The 25,347-nt window shown below is 47.8% G+C and overlaps 1 protein-coding gene across 1 annotated transcript in view; it reads left to right on the top strand.

Annotated features, from left to right (window-relative positions):
* The window catches only part of PLB1 (phospholipase B1), a 127,034-nt gene extending 106,488 nt beyond the window's left edge, over window positions 1-20,546 (top strand). The window contains exons 54-58 of the mRNA XM_014781358.2: window positions 9,604-9,685; window positions 10,769-10,873; window positions 11,378-11,473; window positions 18,514-18,588; window positions 20,135-20,546. Of these exons, the coding sequence (XP_014636844.2) occupies window positions 9,604-9,685; window positions 10,769-10,873; window positions 11,378-11,473; window positions 18,514-18,588; window positions 20,135-20,338 (562 nt within the window). The 3' untranslated portion in view covers window positions 20,339-20,546. The remainder of the gene's footprint in view (window positions 1-9,603; window positions 9,686-10,768; window positions 10,874-11,377; window positions 11,474-18,513; window positions 18,589-20,134) is intronic.
* Window positions 20,547-25,347: the final 4,801 nt, after the last annotated feature.

Raw genomic sequence — 25,347 nt, 5'->3', positions numbered from 1 at the left:
TGAGAGAGACAGACTAAATAATCCTTAAGGCCCCCTGACATTGTCTATGATCCCAGACTCCAACTTTAGTGAGTTGTTCCATGTTTGAGAAGCAGCAAAGTGCAATGAGCTTAGGAGCTGTGGGACCTTGCGCAAACCACATATCCTCTCTGGGCCTCTTGCTCCTCACCTGTAAAATCTCCTTGCAAAGTAGACGTGAGGTCTAGAGAAAATACATGTAAAGTGCCTGGCTCCTGGAGGGTAGGCTCTAAGGAAATAGTAGCTTTTATAACATTGTTGATAGGACTGTCCTTGAAAGCCAGGCTTGGAGCTAAGGTACCGATGTGCGAGATGAGAATTCCTGTTGGGGACTGGAATATATTAAAGCTCAGCTGTGACCCTGGCAGGAAGTTGCCATCTTCTGAGGCCAGAGGGTCACCCACCATTCCTGTGACTGTTCCTATGGGGGAGGAGATTCTACAGGGGGCTGAGGAGTTAATGGATTTGCTGGGAAGGTGACCAGGTGGTTGCCATTCTTGCTAGGAACCTGGCCCTCAGGTGGAGTGGCCACTGGCTGGGGGATAGAAGTTGCTCCTGCAGAGTCGGCTGGTCTTGCATTCTACCTTGTCAGGTTATCTCAAGCTGGTTGACCTTCCCCAGCTTCCCAAGCAACTCTCCACTCTGGAGCCCTGAGAGAGAGTCCTAAGCAGCTGGAGGTAGAGATGGGGAGGCCTCAGGAACATGACAAAGAAAGAATGGGCCATCATGGCAGTCTTCCCAAAATTCCACCCTTCCCATCCCTTCCCTGGAGAAACCCCAGGAGCCACAGGCTTGGGAAGGGGAAGGGGCAGCCTGTCCACAAGGAGCCCCAGGCATTGGGTGCCAACTCGTCCACCTTCTTTCTCAACAAGCACCAATTAGACCTCATGCCCCTGAGTTATGGGTCTGTGACCTGGATCTAAGAGTCAGCCAAAGCTGTGTTGCGGAGGCACCTGTGTGTTACCACTGTAGGATTCCAAAAAGGAAATCCAACTCCAGTCTCGGGAAGGCGCGGACCCACAGACACAGGAGACCGAGCTTGATGCAAATGCACGAGGTTTTAATTAAGCGGAGCTCCGGGTCGACACGTATCTCTCGCAGGAGACAGAGGGGTCGACCCCGAACCTTAAGCGGCAAGCTCTTTTATAGGATTCGGAAGCATAAAGCGGGAAAAGGTTGGCGCGGTCTTACATGATTGGCTAATTTAAAACAGTTACATTTAAACAGTTACATTTTATGGCGCGAATTGCTATGGCGCGAAGCAATTATCAGGTTACACACACGCGTCCCCATCTGGACCCCCTCCACCCCGACCCTCCCAAACTTATCCCTCTGGAGCACTCTCTTGTTCTCAATTTTCCCCGAACAGTTTAGGGCGAGTCTTCTATGAATAGAGTCAGTCAGGATCGATAAACGTTCCCCCTTATACCAGGAATCCTTAGGGTGTGGAGGTGCCTGTCTCTAAGGTATTAACTTTTAAATTTTTAATATAATTTACTTCCTTCATTCCCCACTTCTTCTTTTGTCCCTAGTTCTAATCTTAGAACTTAGTTTTCGGTGTCTACTATCAGTGGCTCATTGTGTGGGAGAGCTTGGTAATGGCGTTGGAGCATCATAGCATGCACCGCATTGACCCTTTTTTTTATGAAAGCAGTAATTCTATTGAAAACACACGGTCTGAAGACCAAAAGTAGACAAAGAATCAGCAAGGGTCCTGCTAGGGAGGATAGTAAGGTCGTCATCTAGGGGGACTTAGTGAACCAGGATTCAAACCAGCTTTGTTGCGCCTCCCTGCTTTGCTGCCTCATGTCTAATCTTTTTTTTAATCTTTGCATTGAATCTCGGACTACCCCTGTGTGATCTGCATAGAAACAGCAGTCTTCTTTAAGGGCCGCACAAAGTCTTCCCTCTCTTAAAAACAGCAGATCTAATCCTCTTCTATTCTGGAGCACTACTTCAGACAGGGAGGTGAGGGACTCTTCTAATTTAGAGATGGACTGTTCTAAAGTCCTGAGGTCTTCATCTATAGCATTGCTCAAGGCAGTTAATCCCCTTTCTCCTGTGACTAAGGCCGTAGTGCCAGTCCCTACGCCCGCGGCAACTCCCAGTCCCAGGAGTACAGCCAGGGTGAGGGATACTGGTTCTCTTTTCCATAATCTGGATCTCTGGTCAAATTTATCTTCGAAACTATTGGCAGTATGATAATAAATTCTAGGCACCAACTGCACAAGCACGCAAAAATCTTGTGACGAATTGAATACGCTAGTTGAGATGCAGGGGGTTAGGCCCGTGGTGCAGGCCCACCACCTATTGGGTCCTGGTACCAAAAAATGACCAGGAGTAGTCGGAAGGCTGACTTTAATCTTATTACATAGAGCTTGGTAGCCTGGGGGAATTTTTTCTAAGCATAGTCCTGAACCGGTCCCCGACACATCCGTTAGGGTTAGCCGCCCTTCTTTGCCCCAAAGACAAGTCGTGTGGTCTGGGGTGTTATTATAGACCCCCATGGTGGCAATTTTTTTATAATAAGGGGGGCTGACCGCTAGGCATAGCCAGCATGATTCAGTCATTTCAGGGTTGGAATCATTTAAGGCGTAGTAAGCTCCCCATACTAAGTTAAACAGTCTGTGCCATCTTTGTTCAGTAGGTACTGCGGGAGGTGGCGTAGATGGTGGTCGCAGAGCAGATCTGGTGACCATATCTACGGCCCCATTTAGGGTTATGGATTTTACCTGGGGGGGTTTGGGGCTATTTAACCCTATCGGTCTGCTGGCGGGGGATTTTTGGGACAGAGGGGGCCTCTGATCGGCTAGGATCCCGTTTGGCCCTATTGGTCTGCTGGCGGGGGGTTCTATTTTTAATCTAATAGAGAAGGTCAGGCCATCATCGTATCGTTCTTTGTACAATCTTATTCCCCATGAATGACCATTCCCGATCCAGGTTTTAATTGTTTTTTCCTTCCCTGTGAACTGAATGGTTAAGGGGTGGCACCAGGTATTGCATTCTGAGCCCCGACTCATCTGGTGGCTATAATTTGCTCTAACCCTGATTAAATCCCAAGAAGAGGAGGGTTCCCAATAAGTAGTCCCACTGGTTTCACATCCCCAGTTTTTACAGTAGAAGTCTTCTTTGCCCCCGCACCAGGAGTCAATTGAACGAGGTCTGTGGTGACCGGGGCACACGTAAAAGGGGTATGCCTTTAGTTTACCCTTGCGATGGGGGGAGTGGCATCCTCCGGCTTGTTTTGCCCCCCTTCGTCGACCCATGAAATCTCAGTCAGGGGTTTCTATAGCCAGTTTACAAAGGTCAGGGTGTAAGTCTGGCCACCATGTCCAAGGGGAAGCAGTTTTTTGGATTGACCAGGTTATATCTCCTACCTGGGAGACGACTTGCCACGTGAGCAGTTGAGGAGCGTGGGGATTAGGATTGGACGACCTGCTCGCCGTTCCCATGACGCAAACGCAGCTTAAGAGGGTTATCAGTCTTTTCCACCTTCCAGAGATCTGCTGCATTCTGGGGTGCCTTCTTTACGTGTGTGGCGTGAACCCAAGAGGTTATACCGTCCACCTTGACTGCTGTGGGCGTAGTGAGGAGCACCACGTAGGGCCCCTTCCAACGTGGCTCTAATGACCCCGTCCGATGTCGTCTCACAAGGACAGAGTCCCCAACCTGGAATTGGTGCGGGATGAGCAGATCACCAGGCTGGTAGGCCTCTTTTAGCTGGTTCTAGATGTCGCGCCTGACGGCCTCGAGTGCTTTTAAGCGGGCTGACAAAGGTATAGAAGGTATAATGTCAGGGTCATGTATCCCTATTTGTGCCAAAGGGGGAGGGGTTCCATAGAGGATTTCAAAGGGTGTAAGTTTTAAGGGTCCCTGTGGGGTGTTCCGGGCGCGGAACAGGGCAAAGGGCAGGAGGGCTGTCCAGTCACTATCGCCGGTCTCTATGGACAATTTAGTTAGGGTCTCTTTAATTGTTTTATTCATCTTTTCTACCTGGCCTGAGCTCTGGGGTCTATAAGCACAATGTAATTTCCAATTGATCCCCAGTTGACTGGCCAGTCCCTGACTTACCTGGGCAACGAATGCAGGACCGTTGTCAGATCCAATTACCTTTGGGATCCCGAATCTCGGGAGGATTTTTTCCAATATCTTCTTGGCTACTACAGAGGCAGTCTCTTTTCGGGTGGGGAAAGCCTCTACCCATCCCGAGAAGGTATCTACAAATACTAGAAGATATTTATTTCCATACCGGGCCGGTTTGATTTCAGTAAAGTCTATCTCCCAAAAGGTTCCGGGCCTATCTCCCCGGAGTCTATGTCCAGTGCGGTATTTGGTAACTGCAGCATTTGTGAGAGCGCAAGCTCTACAATCTTTATAAATTTTCTCAGCCGCCTTTCTCAAATCTGGTACCTGGTACGGGGAGGCCTCAATAATTTTAATTAGTTTCTGAGGGCTCAAGTGGGTTAGCCGGTGTAGATGTGATAGATATTCTCGCCCTTCTGCAACGGAAAGGACTTTTTCTTCTTTAGTTAGTTCCCCACCGGAGACAGTTTTGTTGACCTTAGCTCCCTGGAGAGTCAGGACCATAGGTCCTAGTGCCGCCCGCTTGGCTTCCAAATCTGCTAAGCGGTTCCCTTGAGCTATGGGGTCGGTGCCTTTCTGATGACCTGGGCAATGGATGATTGCCACCTTTTTAGGCAAATGTATAGCCTCTAGGAGGCCCAGAATCTCTTTTTTATTTTTGATATCTTTTTCGGCCGAGGTAAGCAGCCCTCTTTGTTTATAAATAGCCCCATGAACATGGGCAGTAGCAAAGGCATACCTGCTGTCTGTGTATATATTCACAGTCTTATTTTCAGCTAACCTTAACGCCTGTGTCAGGGCGATAAGCTCAGCCTTTTGTGCAGAAGTCCCTTCCGGCAAGCTGCTTGCCCACAGAGTCTTTTTCCCGTCTACCACAGCAGCCCCAGCCATCTTCTTACCTTCTGCCATAAAGCTGCTGCCGTCGGTGTACCAATTAGGGGCCCCAGCCCATGGCTCATCCGGCAGATCGGGTCGGGTCCCCGTTTCTGATGCCAAGATGTCGCCGCATTGGTGAACAGGTATTTCATCATCTGCTTCGGGCAGTAGTGTGGCCGGGTTTAAGATGGCCGGTGGGGCGAAGGTAATTCTCTCAGTTAGGAGCAGACTTTGGTAGTGAGTCATCCGGGCGTTAGTCATCTATCGATCTGGAGGCTGTCTGATAATGCTTTTTAAGGCATGGGGGGCTACTACGGTTATCTGTTGGCCCAGAGTTAACTTATCTGCATCTTTTACCAGCTGGGCAGTGGCGGCGATTGCCCTTAAGCAGGAGGGCCATCCACTGGCTACCGGATCCAGTTTTTTTGATAGATATGCGACTGGGCGCTTCCAGGGCCCAAGGGCTTGAGTTAGGACTCCCCGGGAGATTCCCTTTTTTTCATCTACATACAAGGTGAAGGGCTTGGTCAAATCTGGTAGGGCCAACGCGGGTGCCTCTAATAATGCCCGTTTTAGAGTCTCAAAAGCCTTCTGGTGCTCTAGAGTCCAGACAAAGTTCCCACTTTCCTTAGTCAATGGGTACAGTGGAGCAGCCAGGGTAGCAAACCCAGGGATCCACAATCGGCAGAAGCCGGCTGTCCCCAGGAATTCCCTTACCTGGCGAGCGGAGGTTGGGGCCGGAATCTGGGTCACAGTCTTTTTCCGTGCGTCGGTTAACCACCTTTGGCCGTCCTTTAGTGTGTAGCCTAAGTAGACTACTTTTTCCTGGCACAACTGTGCCTTTTTTTTCGACGCCCGGTATCCCAACTCACCCAACTCGGCCAGGAGGCGCTTGGTCCCTTCTTCACAGTCTTCCGGGGTTTCCGCCGCCAACAGTAGATCATCTACATACTGTAAAAGAGTCACTTGAGGGTTTTTAACCCTATAATCAGTCAAGTCCCTGTGGAGGGCTTTATCAAACAGGGTAGGGGAGTTTTTAAAACCTTGAGGTAGTCTTGTCCAAGTCAGTTGTCCAACGATCCCCATATCAGGGTCGCGCCACTCGAAAGCAAAAAGTAATTGGCTTTTTGGGTGAAGCCGTAGACAGAAGAATGCATCTTTCAGGTCCAAGACAGTGTACCATTTTCATGATGGGGGGAGGGAGCTGAGTAGGTTATATGGGTTTGGCACAGTAGGGTGTAAATCCTGCACTCTCTTATTTACTTCTCTCAAATCCTGGACCGGCCTATAATCATTAGTTCCAGGCTTTTTTACAGGCAGGAGGGGGGTGTTCCAAGGAGACTGGCAAGGAACCAGGATTCCTTGTTGGAGCAGCCTCTGGATATGGGGGCGGATTCTTTTTCTGGCCTCTTTGCTTATTGGGTATTGACGCACCCTTATCGGGAGGGCTCCGGCCTTAAGATCTATCACGACTGGGGGAATTCTCGTAGCCGTCCCTAGTCCCCCGGTTTCAGCCCATGCCGTTGGAAATTCGATCAGCCACTTATCGGTATTGAGCTGAGCTCTAGGCTTAGGCTGCTGATGGAGCCGATATTCTTCCTCTAGCTCCAGGGCCAATATCATGGTGGTAGGTGCGGACCAGGATACTGTAGGCCGAGGTTGAGCAAAATCTATTTGAGCTTTCAGTTTGGTTAAAAGGTCTCGACCTAGCAACGGGGTCGGGCATTCAGGAATCACTAGGAAGGAATGGGACACCCTTCCTTTCCCCAAGTCCACTGTCCGGGAAGTAGTCCATGAGTATTGTTTCTGCCCAGTGGCTCTAACAACCAGAGTCTTTTTAGTTTTTAATTTCCCCAAAGGTTGCTTCAGTACTGAATATTCAGCCCCAGTATCAATCAGAAAACTCATAGGGGTCCCCTCAACAGTTAGGGTTACCCTAGGCTCGGGGAGGGGGCCCGAGCCCCGTCCCCGCTATTCTTTGTCCTCTCCTAAAGACAACACCTTGGGTGTGGCCCTTTTCTTGGGGCATTCCCTTGCCCAGTGTCCTCTCTCTTTACAATAGGCACATTGGTCCTTTTCCAAGGGTTGCCGTCTGCGTGAGCCTGGTCGTGGGGCGTTGCCCAGGTTCCCTGACTGTCTGTGATCTGGCCCTGTCGCTTTTATCACTGCGGCCAGTATTTTAGTTAGTTTTTTTTTTCGTCTCCTGTCTCTCCTGTCTTCCCTCTCCTCAGCCTCCCTTCTCTCTCGCGCGCGCTTTTCCTCTTCACTCTCCCTTTTATGATACACCTTTTCAGCCTCCTTTATTACGTCCCGCAGGTCGTAGTCTTGCAGCCCCTCTAGCCTTTGTAATCTCCTCTTTATATCTGGGGCTGACTGTCCAATAAAGGCCATAATGACAGAGGCCTTCTGCCCTTCCGAGGACGGATCAAAGGGCGTGTACCTGCGGTAAGCCTCTATCAATCGTTCTAGAAAAACGGAGGGGGGTTCAGTGGGTCCTTGCTGAATCTCTCTTACCTTAGCCAAATTGGTGGGCCGCCTTGCGGCTCCCCGGAGACCCGCCACTAGAGCCCGGCGGTAAGCGGACAGCGACCCCCTACCTTCAGCCGTGTTATAGTCCCAGTTGGGTCGGTTGTGCGGAAACCCTTCTTCCGCCTCAGCTATCGTTGCCGGCTGCCCGTTGGTGCCTCGGATATTCTTTCTTGCTTCCTGTGTGATTCTTTCTCTCTCCTCCGTGGTGAAGAGTGCCTGTAAGAGCTGTTGACAGTCATCCCAAGTGGGCTGATGGGAAAACATTAGGGACTCTATCAGGGCGGTTAATCCGGCGGGGTTTTCTGAAAAGGGGGGATGGTTATTTTTCCAGTTATACAGGTCTGAGGAAGAGAAAGGCCAGTACTGGAGGGGTGACAGCTGGTTGGGCCCCGCAGGAGCTCTATACTCTCTTAGCGGGAGCGCCACCGTGGTATCAGGCCCGTCCGGAGTGGCTCCGCGGCGGCTTCGGGTTCCAGCGGAGGGACCCGAGCCAGTCGCCCTCCGTCCTGATTGCGATCCTGGAGCGGGGGAGGGGTAAGGGGGAGGCGAGAAAGGGGGCCATTCGGGAGGAGGCTCAATCTCAGGGTAGACCCCGGGGGGGGCCGAAGGGGTCTCCGACTCCGCTGTTCGAGTTGATTTCGATTTTTGCCGTGTCTCCGCATCCTGCAGCGCCAGGACTCGGGGGCTTAGTTTTTCTGCTTTTACCCATGGCTTAACCCACGGGAGTGGGTTCTGCACCAGATCCTGCCACACTGTAATATATGGTCGTTGGTCAGGATGGGACCCCGGTTTCTCCTGGAAAACAATAGCCCTCACCGCGAGGATAACAGTTAGATTAAACGTCCCCTCAGGGGGCCAACCCACATTGAGGGAGGGCCACTCAGAGGTGCAAAAAGTCTGCCAACGCCCTTTTTTTATTTCTACCGACAAATCGTGCGCTCGCTCTCACTTCAGTCCAGTGGTCTAAGGTAAAAGAGAGGGGGGTCGTCATAGTCTGTCCCATCCCGTCAAATGAGGTCCACGTAACGAACAAAAACAGAACAATGAACATCAAAAACACAGCAAGACAAAAACAACTTTGCCCGGTTGGTGTCTGTACAAGCCAACCGAAGGCGGTTTCAGACGGGAGGGGTTTTCGTGTCCTCCCTGGGAAAAAGAGTGCCGTTTCTTTTTCTACCTGAAAGGGGGTAGTCAGGCTTTCCTGACTCCCCTTGTCCCTTGGGGCGTCCCCCAGGGTTGCAGCCTGCAGTTCCCAGCACGTCTGCCACTGCAGCCGCTGGGCCCTCTCGGCCCGAAGCGGCGGCTGCCCAGATACCGAGACCAAAGCAATGCTTCGCGGCGCCGCACACACTCACACACCCAGTCACTCAGGCTTACCTCCAAGGGGTCTTCGGAGTCTGGGGTGACCGCGCCGATCCCGGACGAGCCCCCAAATGTAGGATTCCAAAAAGGAAATCCAACTCCAGTCTCGGGAAGGCGCGGACCCACAGACACAGGAGACCGAGCTTGATGCAAATGCACGAGGTTTTAATTAAGCGGAGCTCCGGGTCGACACGTATCTCTCGCAAGAGACAGAGGGGTCGACCCCGAACCTTAAGGGGCAAGCTCTTTTATAAGATTCAGAAGCATAAAGCGGGAAAAGGTTGGCGCGGTCTTACATGATTGGCTAATTTAAAACATTTAAACAGTTACATTTTATGGCGCAAATTGCTATGGCGCGAAGCAATTATCAGGTTACACACACGCGTCCCCATCTGGACCCCCTCCACCCCGACCCTCCCAAACTTATCCCTCTGGAGCACTCTCTTGTTCTCAATTTTCCCCGAACAGTTTAGGGCGAGTCTTCTATGAATAGAGTCAGTCAAGATCGATAAACGTTCCCCCTTATACCAGGAATCCTTAGGGTGTGGAGGTGCCTGTCTCTAAAGTATTAACTTTTAAATTTTTAATATAATTTACTTCCTTCACCACCATCCCATGTTAGGCAGCACAGGGGCCAGGCCTGGGGGGGGCAGGGGCAGGGAGGGGGTCAGCCTCCTGGGGGCACAGAGCTAGGCCACCCCAGGGAGCCTCTACACAGGACTCCTTGTCTCACAGGAGCAACTGCACTTGCCTCAGACGCTCCCAGGACAACTCCCTGGAGATGCAAGAGCTGAAGAAAGTGAACTGGAACTTCCAGGTGAGGCTGTACCCCTCTTCTTCCTGTCCCAGCTGGGAGCCCTCTTTATGCCCAGAGCAAGGATTTCAAAATCGTGTGTTCAGCAGGGCTTTAGCTGAGAGAAGGCCGCTCCCTAAAGGCAGATCACAGCCCCTGAAACATTTATCCAGGCGAATCAAATACCAAGGCTGGGAAGGGGAGTGAGAAATCTCAGAGCAGAAGCTGGGAGAATCCCCAGCTCCCAGCCCCGGGTCAAGGTGAGCAGGGGAGCAGCACCTCGGTTCCCAGAGCAGATTCCATGTAGTGACATCACCCTGCACCCAGAACCATGGTTAGGGGCGCCCCCCTCACCCAGATGAGGGAGGGTAGTGTTCACCTCAGTTTGTCTCCCTGCCTCCTTAAGAACATACGGCTGAGCCCCCACCCTACTTACCTCCACCCCAGATGATCCTCCCCGTCTCGTTCCTGCTTCCCCAGCACACTCCTTCTCATGTCCAGCTCCGCTCTTGCTGTCCCATCCCTTGACATGCCCATGCCGAGACTTTCTGCAACTCATCCATCTCATGCACGCAACATGTCGTCTCACCTCCTCTAAGAAGCTTCCCCTGACTAAACTTCACCCCGCACTTCACTTGTTCTCACGTTTCCTACATCTTGTCTCATTTTCCCAGATGGATTATAAGCTCCTTGAAGATAAGCACATCTAGTCTATCCCTTTTACAAGCCACATTTTGGGACTTAATAAATCCAACAACCATGGATACTCATCCCCCAAGTTCATGGGCATTTTTGGGAGCGGGCATTAAGATGCTCCCCACTTGAGCTGGAACTGAAGCCCCGTGTTCTAATTTACCTCTTCATGCAGTGAGAACAGGGGAGGCCTTTGGCCCAAGAAGTCTGGTTTTACAGAGACATCAGAACGGAACAGGGTGGTGTCATACATGGGTGCAGGCTAAATGCATGCACGTGCACTAGAGTAGTCCCTTTAAGTCACCTTTGTCTAGAGCGGGTTGGCCCTGGCACAACCAGCCCCAAACAGCAGGACTAGAAGCTGTCCGTCCAGCTGTGCCAGCAGGGTTTAGCAGCCTCTCTCCTCACCCCCAGAGTGGCATCACCAGGTTCTCCTACCAGCACCAGTACCTGCAGCGCGAGGACTTCACAGTGGTCGTGCAGCCCTTCTTCCAGAACACTCTTGTCCCCCTGAGTGATGTAAGCCACAGGTGTTTCTGGGAGGGACTGTGTAAAGGCCTTTCTTAGGCAATGTATTTCCTTCTCTACGTGGGCTTTTTTTTGACCGTCTCTCTCTAAGAGGGCTCTCAAGGGGCTGCTTTTTCTGCTTTTCCTCCTTTTTTTTCTCGGTATGATTGGAACTTGGAAAGAAAAGGAGAAAACCAACAGCGACCAAGCTCCCCAGGCATGGCCCTGCCATTTACTGGGTTGGGATAGAGTGGAAAGCTCCCTAAAAATATTCTTCTTTTTCAACTATTAGGGCAAGGATGCTGAAGGAAAAAGGATGGACTGTGGGTAGCTACAATTCAAGTCTGTTTTAAAAAACATTTTCCGAAAGTGGGGAGTTCCTCCAATATCTGAGCCAGTTGGCAGCAGAGTTGAAAGGATGAATGGAGAAATGCCCAGGGCACTGTCAGGGGTGGGTGGGGGGCAGGTAGCCATGCCCTTTTCCCAGGAATATAATCCCCTTGCCTTTGGTCACAGAGAGGGGATGCTGACCTCACCTTCTTCTCCGAAGACTGTTTCCACTTCTCAGAACGCGGTCATGCCGAGATGGCCATCGCACTCTGGAACAACATGGTGAGTGCCTGAGGGCCAAGGGGCCAACCCAAAGATATTGAGTCAATTTCCCACAAAGAAAAACCTACTGGCTGACATAGCTCTTTTCTCCCCGAAGCTCAAAACGATGATACATCTCATTTGTCCTGATGGATTCTATTCTTTGGGTAATGCCCCAGTACCGTGCGGAATAACTTTGTAATCAGATAAACTAGATGAAAATATCAGTTTCAACCCATTACTGTGTGACCTTGGGCAAATGATCTCTCTCTGGCCATCTGTATCGATATCTGTAAAAATAATGAAAATGACACAGATCTCAGAAAATTGAGACAATGTGTGCACAGTACCCGGCACAATAATTAGCGTTCAACATAGGTCAGCCCCATTACTCCAGTCTCAACAATTTCACAGCTATCGTTTCTTTAAACATCAAAAAGAAAAGAGCCACCCAGCCTGTTCTCCCAGGCTGCCACCTATTCCAGTCCTTTCTGATGGGGGAGAAGGGGACCTTATGAAATGAACATACAGCCCAGGGGCCACAGGGATACCTGGCCTTGTGCCCCGTCTCTGTCCTTCATGACTGGCCACTCACAACTGGACAATCAGCTATGTTGGTGCAGAGCTTGACCAGTAAGCCCAAAAGCTGCATCCTCTTACGCAGAGCAAATGAAGTGCCTTTCCAGTCCAATGGCTTCTCTTGATCTAGGCTCAGCAGGTAACTCAGTCCCCACCCAAACCAGCGTGTTCCCTTATTTTTCCCTCGGTAACTAAACAATCTACACTCCCCCTCCTTTTATTGCAGTTTCAGGCCCGCTGTGTCTCTGCCAACCACTGCTGTGCAAATATTCCCACACCTGTCAACTGATCCACTGTGTCCGGTATCTTACTCGGCTGACTCACAATATTGACTTTCTCCTTAGCTACACCACCTCCTCCTCTCTAGCAACCTCTTCTTCCCAGAACAGCGTGTAAGCAGGTTTTATCCTTGGCCTCTTTAATTGCAGACTCAGCCTTCCTCTGCTTTTGTTTTTCTAGTGTTTTCCTCCTGTTGACATCACATTCTGCCCACTCCTAAAACTTTTGTCAAATTCCATCAGCCCAGGACTCTGAATTGCAATCACAATCTTTGAGTTCCCTCCCGCCCAACCTCCACAGTAATTTTTTTAACCACGGTTTGCACCGTGTAATTCCTGGGAACAGTTAGTTTCCTTTGTAAATTTTTGTTTTGAAGTCCAGTTGTCCTTCAGTAGCTGAGTCATGTGACTTCATTCCTTTCAAAATTCCCCCAAGGAATGGCTATCTGTGCAGTCCCATTTATCCCCCGGAGACCTCCAAGAAGGGCCAAGAATGCTAAGCCCTTAACCTTTCCTTCCCAGCGTTTCCATCAGGGTGTGGTCTTCCTACCTGGTGGCATTCTGAGCTTGCTTTAATGCCCAGGATCTTCCAGGAGTCTCCTGGGGCTCAATGGCCATATTGATGACTTGAACACAACAGGGCCCACTTGTCTCTTTCTGCATGAATTAATGTGGTTCTGACCTTCTCTTCCAAAGAAATTCAGTAGTCCTCCCCACCGACCCAGATGTGAGGCTTTTATACATAAAGGCAAGTGGGAGGGGTTTAGATCTGAAAACAAAAGGTAAACACTGCCATGGAGCCATATTGGTAACACTACAAGACTGTCCATGGCTCCCCCAGCCATTGTCTCCGCCATATCCCGAATTTAAACAACAACAAAACAAAACAAAACAAATCATCTAAGCGAGTCTTATCCTTTGCTATATAATTTGGAGAAATGATTATAGAGTCAAGTGTTTTCACCCAGAACCATCTCAGATATAAAGCTATTGCATCATACCAACTTTTGGGATCATCTTCTTACTGGAATTTCACCCCTAGAGTGACTTAAAATAATAGGACATTAGAACTGTTACTGCCCAAGGGGGTAGGGTGCCTTCTGCTCACCACAAGACACTAATAGTCAAGGTGGTAGGAAAGAAAGGACTTTTTATTACAGCTTGCTAGCAAGAGGGAAGATGGCCGACTAATGTCCAAAAAAAAACCATCTTCCAGAACAAAGACTACAGGCCAGTTATATATGGGGCTGGTCTCCGGGTGGGGCATCCATCTGACCTCCAGGTGGGGGCAGACATCTGGTCCTAGTTCCTGATAGTCCTTGGTTTTACTGGATATGCATCCGAGACCAGAGCAACACCCTATACCCTGATCTTTCAGTTGTCTTTGATGATGGCTATCAGCATAGACTCTCTGCCAGGGGGTCATCACGTTCCTAAGGAACTCAAGAGAACAAAGTTATCAACTTATAGCAGCTAGGAGGGGCCATAAAATCCACAACATATTTGGGCTAGTTAACCAGAGGTCATTCAAAGTTACAATAGGATTTCTTCTCTACAATATGGCTTCCCTTATGTCAACCTTGTCTTGAACCAGTATCAGAACTAGAAAAGATCTTAGAAGTCATCTAGCCAGAATACTCTGTAACTAAAATACAGAGACATGAAGCAATTTACCCAGGATCACACAGCCAGTTAGTGGCAGAGCAGGGATTAGAACCCAGGTCTAATCTCCTAGTGTCCTGGCAGCACCACCCTGCCTCCCTGCTCCCAACCTGAGAAGCATATATATAACCGGTGAATTCACGTCTCATAATTAGAGTCCTATGACATAGTGTCTGCAGGCTTTGGCTGAAGCCTCCCGGATACCCTACCGTGGCAACAAACGCACTTTAAACTGTTTCATCCTCTGCTGCTCCTCTCTGAACAGATTACGCCTCCTCTAGAGACTTTTGCAAAGCCAAAGCCAAAGCCAGAAACACCAGCACCACCAGGGAATTTTTTTCTTCCTTTTTCTTCTTTTGTCTTCTTGCAAAGTTTTTCTTTCTCTCTTCTGGTAACTATTCCACTACTTCTTGCTTGCTGCCTCCTGTCAAAATCCCACTCTCAGCTAACATTTGCATCTCCCCAGGTGCTGGGTGACAACACTAGCCTGATTGGTGTCTCTGTCTGCAGGTTTACAGCCATTAGGATAGCAATTCTCAGCTCTAGCTGTATGGTAGAATCATCTAAGGACTTTTAAAAACAATTAGCGCCTACAATCACTTTGGAAAACTCTTTGGCATATCTGTTAAAGCTGAACATATGTATTCCCTGTGACCCAAGAATTCCACTGCTAGGTGTATCCCCAACAGCAAGGTACACACGGGTTCACCAAAAGATACATATGAAAATTTTCATAGCAGACTATTCATAATCCCCAAACAGGAAAGTCGCTAAATGTCCACCAACAATAGAATGGATGAACTGTGGCACATTCTTACAATGAAATACCTTACAGCAATGAGAATAAACAAACTTCAACAACATGCAACTATATATAAACGTCAAAACTAAGCAAATTAATATATAGTCTCATTGGGGAGTGGGTTGTACTGGAAGAGGGTAGCAGGGAGGCTTCTGAGTGCTGGTAATATTCTATTCCTTGGCCTGGATGCTGGTTACATGGGTATGTTCATTTTATCATGATTTATCAGCTGCTCACTTATGATTTGTACTCATTTCTATGTGTACATTAGCTTCAACAAAAAGTTTACTTAAAAAAACAAAACACCAAAAAACAGAAACTCCAGTGCCTGGCCCTCATCCCCAGAAATTCTGACTTAGTCTGGGGTAGCACCAGGGTTCAGTATGTTTTAAAAGCTCCCCAAGTAATATTATTGCTCAGGGTTTGCAAACCACTGCCTTAGATCTATTCACCACAGGGCAACCAATCTATTCATTGTATAAATGAAAATCTGACCAAGTCACACCCCTGCTTTCAATCTTCCAAGGCCTGCCCCTCCCTGAAGAAAGGCCAAGACCCTTAGCATAGCACAGCAGGCCTGGAACTTGGCCCCAATTAACCTCTCTGGCAGCCACTCCCACCACCCTCTGATTTGCATTTGGAAATCTAGTAAGAAGTGAAGTTTCCTACACCACCCATGCTGTCTCATGCCTCTGTGTGTTTGCTCTTGCTCATCCCCTTATCTTGGACTGCCCTTCCAAACTTCTTCTGGCTAACTCTTATCTATCTCAAAACTCAAAGATGCCAGCTCCTGCAGGATGTCTTCTCTGAATCCCCAGAGAAGGCTAGAGGCCCACCCAACCCCTTTGCACCCACCTTTTCCTGGTCCTGTCATTTGCCACGTCGTTGATGTGACTGGCTTAGGAGAGGTGGGTTCTAGGAAAAACCACTCCCCTTCCTGTGTCCAGCCCCAGGCTCCTCCCTCTGAGCTTCTCCACTCAGGTGTCTATGACTCCACTTCATCCACCCACTCACTCAACAACTATTTACTGAGCACCGCTATGTGGTGGGTGCTGTTCCAGGTGCTGGGGAAAAGAACGTCCCTGCTCTCGTGGGGCTTACAGTTTAGGAGGGAAAAGACTAAGAAAAAAACCACAACAAGGTAATTTCTGACCACATTCAGGGCTTAAAAAAATTAAAGCAGGTGATGTGACAGAGCATAAAGGTGGGGGAGAAGGAGGCCTCACTGAGGAAGTGACACATGAACTAAGAACTGAATGTCAAGAGGCTGCCAGGCACGCAGAGGTCTAGGGCCAGAATGTTCCAGGCAGAGGAAATAGGACCTGTGCAGGCCCGGAGTCAGGAATGAGCTTGAAGTGTCTAAGGAACATAAAGGCCAGTGTGACTGGAGGGAAGTGAGCAAGGTCAGAGAGGTGGGCAAGAGCAGGTGCCAGGCCCTTGGATGGCTTTTGACGGGGGAGCCATATGATCAGGTTCACCCCTGGCTGCTGTGTAGAGACGGAAGGGAGGAAGCGGGGGTGGAATTGGAAAGACCTGCTGGAGTCCAGGTGAGAGATGAAGGTGGCTGGGATCTGGGTGACGACATGGAGAAGGAAAGAAGCGGTCAGGTTTGGGCTATGTTTTGGACTGGCTGATGGATGAGGTAAAAGAGGAATAAAGGACGACTCCTTAGTTTGGGGTTGAGGAAATTGGGTGGATGATTGAGGTGATAGAAATAGGCTTGGGGGTGGGGGGGAGCTCTATTTTAGATGTGGTGAGTGTGAGCTGCCTTCCAGACATCCACCTCGATGTATCCAGTAAGCTGTTCGATATATGGGTCTGGAGCTCAGAGTTGGTCAGGAGTGGAGATTTAGAAAACACTGTGGGGGTCATTAGCATAGAGATGGTATTCAAAACCATGGGATTCACTGAGTGCTCCTAGAGAAAGACTGGGTGGAAAGGAGTGTAGGACCAACTACTGAGCCCTAGGGCATTCCTTCCATCTTGTGACACCAGCCACAAGTGAGGAGAGAGTGGGGAGGTAGTAGGGAAACAAGAAGAGTGCCGTGTCCAGGGAACCAAGAGAAATGAGTATTTTGAGGAGGTGCATCAGCTTTGACAAATGCTGCTGAAAAGTCAAGCAAGCAAAAAAAGTGACCATTGGACCTGGCAATATGGAGGCCTTTGGTGACCTTGACCAGAGCTTCAGTCAAGTGACAGAGACTGAAGACTGATTGGAATGGACGTTAGAGAGAACGGGAGGTTGGGAAGTGCAACCAGTAACTACAAACAACTCTTCCTCGAGTTATGAAGAATAATGGCCAAGGAGATAGAGAGACATGGGGTGAAGGAGAGGGCGGTTAAAGGATGAGAGACAGAGCAGGTCGTGCACCAATAGCAAGGAAGCAGTAGGAAGGGAGAAACTGGTGCAGTCATCAAACCCACATGACCATTACCTTCCTCTGTGCCAGTTAGTTCTTGCATTCCTGGAATATCATTGGGAATCAGCCAACCTGACTTTTAGCATCCATTCTGTCCCTAGGTGGTTCTGTTACAAGAGTTCTAAGTAAGTAGAAATAATACTCTCTTACATACGTAAGCTGCATCCTGCTCACACGTGCTTTCATTTCATCTTCTCACTTGATGCTCACAACAACCCAGGGTGGAGTTGTCATGATAGGGTTTAATGCCCCACCTCTAACCTTGGGACAGTTCAGGAGCCTGCCTAGCACTGCACAGCTCATTATCAGCAGATCCAGGACCCCAGCCAACAGGCCCCCTGTGCTCTGTCTAGTCACCATGGTGTCTCTCCTAGGACCAGAGCAGCACTTCCTCCTCCAATTGTGTTACTAAGGAACAGGTGTAAAAGGCTTTAAGACAACAAAAAGCAAGGTCAAGGGCCAGGTGTGGTAATTAGCTGGCTTATCATACTTTCACTTCCTCAAAGGCAGTACCTGGGGTCAAGAACTGATGAGATCAGGAACAGGAAGGGAAGCAGATTATAAAATGGGTGCAGGCTAGAGCGCAGGGCGGAGTATGAATAGGTGAGAATGCAGGAGTCTATCCTTCTTGGTGCTGGCCACATGTCAGGGGGCAGGCTATGGCCAAAGATGCTGACAGCAGCTTCCAGCTCATTTTCAGAGGGTCCCAGCATCAAAAGTATTAAGCAGAACTTCTCTGAACCACAGTTGCTTCCAGGAATGTTTCAAGTAAACCTTTTCATTTATGTGAGAAACATACAAAGTAGCTCATGTGAGAAAACTCCAATTTCTTAAGGTTGACAAGCCAAGTGTAGTAATGATGTCAGGGTAACCAATATGGTTTCAAAGTTTTCCTGAAATTGACTAGCCCCAGTCACTTCAGGAAGTTGGTAAACCTGATTATCACCATTTTATAAAACTGAAAATGTAGAGTGTCTGTGATCCCAGCCACCCACAAGAGAAGCAGGAAATGGAGGTCCTGGGCCCTGCCCCTCCACACACTTGCTGTGGCCTCTGGGCCAGTCTCTCCTGGACCTCAGTGTCCTCCTCCATAAATCCAAGACACAGACTCAGGGTCCCACCCTGCTCTGACGGACTCTGACCTGTCACTCAGAAGTCAGGTCCTGGCCCCGCCCCAGGCCTGCTGGTGTCTGCTGTGGGTCTTGCCTCTTTGCTGGTGTCAATTTTGCAAAGGGAGGGAATCTGGTGTGAGATGCTCCTCCAACAGGGAGGTCTCTCCCAGCTTTGGAGGGAATCAAGGTTTTCTTTTTCTCTCTTCAGCTGGAACCAGTGGGCCAAAAGACAACCTCCAACAACTTCACGCACAGCCGAACCAAACTCAAATGCCCCTCTCCTGTGAGTAAAGATCCCGCCCTCCTAGTGTGGAACAGATGCCTGGGAGGGGGAGGTGTAACACAGCTACCTGGAGGCATAAAGTCCCCTGGGAGGCTTTATCATCATGCACCTTCATTCACTGCCACCATTCGCAGATGTCACCTCTCTTCATTGCCCCTGACACTTCTCAGTTTCTCAGGGTGTAGGCAGCAGTGAGGGGAGAGAGAAAGTGGGGAGAGCACTCAAGGGAGGCAGATGGTGAGCACTGGCCAGAACCTTGAGTCACCCATTACCCCTGAAGGATCTGACACATCCTGTCTTAAACATGCATCCAGGAACTCTCCCACGCCAGGCACACTACTAGGAGCTGGGGGTTGGGAGGCAAAGAGAAATAAGACTCCTTGTCTGTTCTAGGAGCCTACAAGATTCTTCCTCCCTTTCTACCACTGCCATTTTCCAGGCCCTTACTGCCCTCACCCAGCCCACTGACAAAGCCCCTAACTTCCTCCCCAGCTCTTCTCTCTCCCTTCTCCGTCCATCCTATAATCACTGCCAGACAGGGAGTGGCCTACCTGGAAAGTAACTCCAGTCTTGTCAAGGCTGCTTGAAACCCTTCCCCAGACCTCACTGCCCACTGAAGAGAGTCCAGAAGGGAGGCCCACCTTCCTCTATCACCTTAGACACACACTCTGCTCCTAGAAAACGGAGCAGCTTCCCAGGCGAGCCCTACTTCTGCCATCTGCTCCTCCTGGAGGCTCATCCCCCAGCTCCACCAATGGAAAATTTTCACATCCTCAAGGCCCTGATGTTGCCCTCTCCCGGCTACTGTCCCACTTTATCTCACCCTACTGTTCCTGCCCCCAGACACACACCTGCGTTGGTCTCTTTTTTGTTTTCACCTCTCATAAGAAACTGACCCAGGCTCCTTTGTGATGTGATTGTTTCTGAACACATCTTATCTCCCGGCTGGACAATGAGAAACGTTGTGTCTTAACCCTCAGGCACTCACACAGCTCCTAGCACAGGGCTCCACACTCCATGTAGCAGGCACTCCATTAATGTTCCCTGAGAGGAGGGAAAGAATCCAGGGAGGCAGGCCCAAACGCCTCCTCTCCTGGCCCTTTTCATTTTTGTTCTCTAATCTACTACAGAACCAGCTGTCCTTCCGCACTGACCTTCCCTGCTCCCCCAGCCCTCCTGGGATGGGAAGATGGGGATAGTTGTCCACCTAGAGGAAACAGAGGTGGGGGCATTGCCAGCTCCCCACGACTCTCTTCCATTGGTCCCTATCAGTTCCCTATCTTTCAAAATTGAGTTGACAGGAGAAGAGATGCGGGTAAGAAACTAAAAGGAAGTTATAGGAGGGTGTTGACCACTTTGGATACCCATCCTCTTTCCGAAGGTCTGGGCACAGTGTAGATGAAGGAGCTGTACAAACAGGGATGTGCTGTGAACACGTGAAATGTGAAAATGTACCATCCCCAGGGTAGGGACTACACAAGCCTAAAGTGGGCAGATGGATGGTTTTCAGAGGCCCTTAACCCCTGACCCTCTCCCTCCTCCACAGGAGAGCCCTTACCTCTATACCCTGAGGAATAGTCAGCTACTCCAAGACCAGGCTGAAGCAGGCCCCATGGTGATCTTCTGGGCTGTGCCAGTGGCAGCAGGAGGCGGGCTTGCAGTTGGTGTCGGCACAATGATGGCATGGAGAGCCATACGAGGTCGCCAGAGGGAAAATCCTCCAATAAACCTGAACACTATGGGCTTCTAGGCCCCCCAGCTGTGTACAGGCACTCATCCTAAATTCCCCAGCCACACTCCTCATCAGCTCTCTACCTCAGCCACCCCTGGCCACCACAGCGAGCACTTGCTTCAACACCTGGTGAGATAGGAAGCCAAATACATTCACAGCTTCTTGGGGCCTGGGGCCTATGCTCCTGTAATTAGCAAATTTAAATAAAGGCCAAAGCCGTTCTATTCTTGGGTTAGCCTGCTTGAAGCTCTCACCTTCCATCTGTTGTGTGGCGCAGGTGTGGGAGCTGGAGACTTTCAGGTCCTGGCTCAGCCAGAGCTGCCCCAGTGATGGCCCACCAGAGCCCAGGCCGGCCCACGTCAGGCTCCAGCCCAGCACCGGAGGAGCACATCCACAGTCACCAAACCCATTATTTTAAATGTGGGCAAAACACTGGTCAGCAGGTGGTGGCTGGAATTGTGGAGCTGGCTGGCCAGCATTCAATACAACCCAACACATACCTGTTATGCGCCTGTTTTGTGCCCACGACAATGTAGAGTATTGTGGTACCTCCAAGGCTGTGCGTGTCACGGCATGGCCAAGAAGACAAACTCCTTCAAAAGACAGGAAGCTCCATGACAGTGTGCAATTCAGTACTGGGGCACTGGTAGGTAAATGTGTCTGATTGTTTGAGAATAGGAAGAGATTCTTGGGAAAAGTTTCCTGGAAGAGAGCAATTTTGAAATGTCATTTAAAAAAAAAGGATTGGGACATGAATACTTCACATATCCTCAACCTGATTTTCTCAAGGTGTTAAATCTAGGAAAGAATTCCTCCTTTTACATTACCAGGTTTCTGAGAGAGAACTAGAGAGAGTCTGGTTATACAGGCTGCATTCATCTAGCCCCTACCAGGGGCAAGGTCCTGGGCTGGGTGTCTTACACAGATTCTCTTCTATTCTGCACAAAAACTCAGGGAAGGGGTGATGAAAAGCTTTGAAACTAGATGTGGTGGCTGCACAACATCGTGAATGCTCTAAATTCCATTTTGTTCACTTTAAAATGGCTAATTTTATGTCATGTGAATTTCACCTCACTAAAAAAAAAAAAAAAGCAGCCATTATCTACATTCTAAGTACCTGTCTGATCCCAAAGCTTGGGATGACAAAGAACATGAGTTAGAACCCCAGATATACCATTTGAATGTGTGGCCTTCAGAGCAAACCGCATCAGACATCTCATCTCTAAAACTGGAATCGGAGTACTCATTTCACCTGCCTCGCAGCACTGCTGGAAAACAAGAAACATATATAAAAATGCTCTAACTCTAAAATACTGCATACGTGAACATGGGTTGTTTTCTCCTCTGTGAAGAGTTGAGACGGAGTCCAGACTGTCAGGGAAGTGGAGAGATCCGGAGATAGGTTTGGGAATTGGGCAGTAATGTATGGATGTAGACTGCCTGCCTTTCTCTCATGAAGGTTTGTCCTCTTATCTCTCTTTGGAAAAACATAATAGAGTCCCCAGAGGACCTAGGTCCAGGCCCATTGTTCTTCTGGGCTTCAATTTCTGTTTCTGCACAATAGGAACAGCATACCTGCCCCTACTTCTTCCTATGGACCAAAAAACATAGTGACTAAATCACATATGTCCTAGAGAACCACCACATCCCAGCTTGTGCTCCTGGTTTATCACAAGTAACAACAAAGATAATCCATTAAATCCAGGAGTTCAGTGCCCCCTTTTATTTTTATTCCTTAAATTTCCATTCCTCCAATAGCTCCCACTTCAAAGAATCATGGAATTCATAACCACGAGTCTGCCCTCGCTTGGGTTGGGGGTTGGAATTTATACTATGTGAATAATCCAGGAGCCCCTAGTCTGAAAAATTAACAAAAAAGGGGTCCCAGGTTGGTAACCAAGGAAAACTTGGCAGAAACAAGGAGAAATCCTCTCTACACACAAGCACAAGCCAGGCCCCAAATTCCCACTAAATATATGCTAAAAAGACAAGATTTAGTAATATGTGAGAGTACCTACTTGAATCTTGTGGTCATATATATACACTGGATATGTGCCACGTCCTTTTCCTATAAGAAAATGTTCAGTGTAGTTAGGATGACACACACTGCCACACCATGAATGAAGCCACCAAGTCCTGAGAAAGCCACACTCCGTGGTACTCTCCATAGAGGCTTTTGAATTCAAAAAAGAGATTAATGTGGATTAAACTTGCTCAAAAGCCTTCATAAAGGACATGAAACTTTAACTGAGCTCTGAAGGATGGGGAGATAATGTGGTTCGAGGCCAAAAAGAATGGAATTGTTGAGAATGGGAAAACTCCATCTAAGTGGAGAGATGAACAAGCATGGAGCGTATAGGGGACAACAAGAAAACCAGAAAAAGTGAGGATGGATGAGCCGGATACACTTGGATTAGGGGGACACTATGGAAAGGGCAAGGAGTTAATAGTCATTATATTGTTATAATAGTTGTAATATCAGGCTGCATTTGACTTGGGACTATAAATGTTACTGGGAAAAGGTTAGTACAAAGAAAAATAATACCAATAAAAGTTGACATAGAGTGTTTACACTATGACAGACACTGTGGTGTACAAAAATTACACTTTGCACTTCCCTATTATCATCCCCTTCTTACAGAGGAGAAAACCAAGACTCAGAGAAGAGGTAACTGGCCCAGAGTTATCCTCTCATTACATAATGGGACATTCATCAAAATGAATGCTAGGGTAGAGGAATAACCCAAAAATATAAAACAGATGATGCTAGCAGTGAATTGGGCCAAACTGTAGATAAATGTGGTATAAAATCAAAATCTAGAAAAGGGGGATATTATCTTCACAAGGCTACCATGGCACCATGAGGAACTCTGCTTCCGATTGGTCTGAAGAACTCAGCCATCTTTAGCTAATAATCTATGATTTTAAAAATTAACTTTAGGGACTAAGATTTATTTTGCTAGAGTATATGTGTAGCAGCTATCACATCTTCTAATTAGGAAAAAAATGAAGAAACAATCCCTGGGACAATCAGTAGATACCACATATGGCAGGATTAGACCCATATTTTATATAAAGGAGTATTGAAGACAGACTATAAGTATGTTTAGAAAGATTAAAGATAAAAGGAATGTAAAACATAAGAATAAGGCATTATTTTTAAAAATAAAGGCAGATTTGTGAAAGAACTAAGAACCAAATAAAACTTCTAGAAGTCCAATATATCGGTATTAGAGATAAACTTCAGTAGATGTGTTCAAATAACAGATTAAACACAGTGATCCAACATTTCTTGTGTATTCACTGTACATCAGGCACTGTTTTTAGCAGTAAGTCTGTATTACTCATTAATTCTCACAACAGTCCAACGAGGGAAGTTCTACTATCATCCCAATCTTACAGACAGAGAAACTAAAGCAGATTCTGTGTCTTTTCGGTCTTTTTGTAAGAACTAAATGAGATTAAAAACAATAGTTTGAAAAATAGGTATTGAATAATTAACTCCCTTCCCATATCAGTATTAAATCCAGTAGATGATTCAGGGCCTTTGTAAAACAATCACAATAATGAAAATACATTTGGCACCTTACAGTTTACAAAGCACTTTAATTGATTTTCATTTGATCCTCACCACAAACTTGAAAGCGAAATACAATATCGTTAAGAAAAAACACCCCATGAATTTTAACCACAGAACAAGACCTTTACCTAAACATCACTTACATTTTTTCCTGAAATAAAGCAAGTTTTTAAAGTTAAAATAAAAAAGAAAGAAAAAATATCCCAAACTTGGAAAAAAAGCTGAAGAGTGACCACTTGTCCTATCAATGTCATTGTTTAACAAGCTCATCTAAGAAATATTTTGTGGGCCGGCCCGGTGGCGCAAGTGGTTAAGTGTGCGCACTCCGCTGCGGCAGCCCGGGGTTCACCGGTTCGGATTCTGGGCACGCACCAACGCACCGCTTGTCAAGCCATGCTGTGGTGGCGTACCATATAAAGTGGAGGAAGATGGGCATGGATGTTAGCCCAGGGCCAATCTTCCTCAGCAAAAAAACAGGAGGATTGGCAGATGTTAGCACAGGGCTGATCTCCTCACAAAAAAAAAAAAAAAAGAAATATTTTGTTGTCTAGAATACACCAGTGTTTGACTTTGCTATTTACTATTTGATTAGAGCCCAGGCGTTGTGAAGTTCTGTTGACTAGTGGATTTCTGACTCGTAAAAAAGATAACCTCAAGGTTAGTTTTATCACCCTCAAGGACATTAACCAGTTTTGTATCTATTAGCAACATCGTTTCAGCATTCCTTTGACCAACTAACAATGTAGATCTCCATTCCTCAAATTCTCCTTTGAACCAGATTTAACCATCTTAATGATTCTCTCATTAATTACTGTGTTCAAGTCTTTGCCATGTGTTCATCCTGTATTTCTATGAATCATGTTTTTAACTTTTTAAAAATTAAGAATTATTTTTAAAATAATGAAAAAACAAATTTTTAAAAATATATAAAACCTAAGGATATATTATAAAAACCTAGTAAAGTTGAACAAGTGGGAACCGATAACCCAGTAATTCCATCCCTCGGTGATAGTCCCTGAAGAAACATTTGCAAATGTGTCTCTTTAGGGAGGTGTGCACAAGAATATTCATGGCAGTGTTGTTCATAAAAACAATAAAACTGGAAACAATGAGATCAATGTCCATCGATAGTGGATTGGAAAAATAATTTATGGTATAGTCATATAGTGGAGTATGTATGCAGCAGTGAAAAATAGAGTCACTACAGCTGCACTCATCAACTTGGGAGAATCTTACATGTAATGCTGAAAAGAAAGTTTTGTAAAGAACACATACAATACGGCTCCATTTAAATACGGAGATAGTGGAAGTAGTAAAGGAAATCAATGTAACAATTATCGTAAAAATCAGTAAAGTTGTTACCTTTGAGAGAAGGAGCAGATTGTGACAGAGGAGGGATGTGTGGAGGGCTTCTAAGATACTGGAATTGCTATTAACGTGGGCGGTG

The sequence above is a fragment of the Ceratotherium simum genome, chromosome 11 (genome assembly GCF_057802395.1).
Source record: "Ceratotherium simum simum isolate JZ-2026a chromosome 11, ASM5780239v1, whole genome shotgun sequence".
NCBI lineage: Eukaryota > Metazoa > Chordata > Mammalia > Perissodactyla > Rhinocerotidae > Ceratotherium > Ceratotherium simum.
This window is presented reverse-complemented; position numbering and strand designations above follow the sequence as displayed.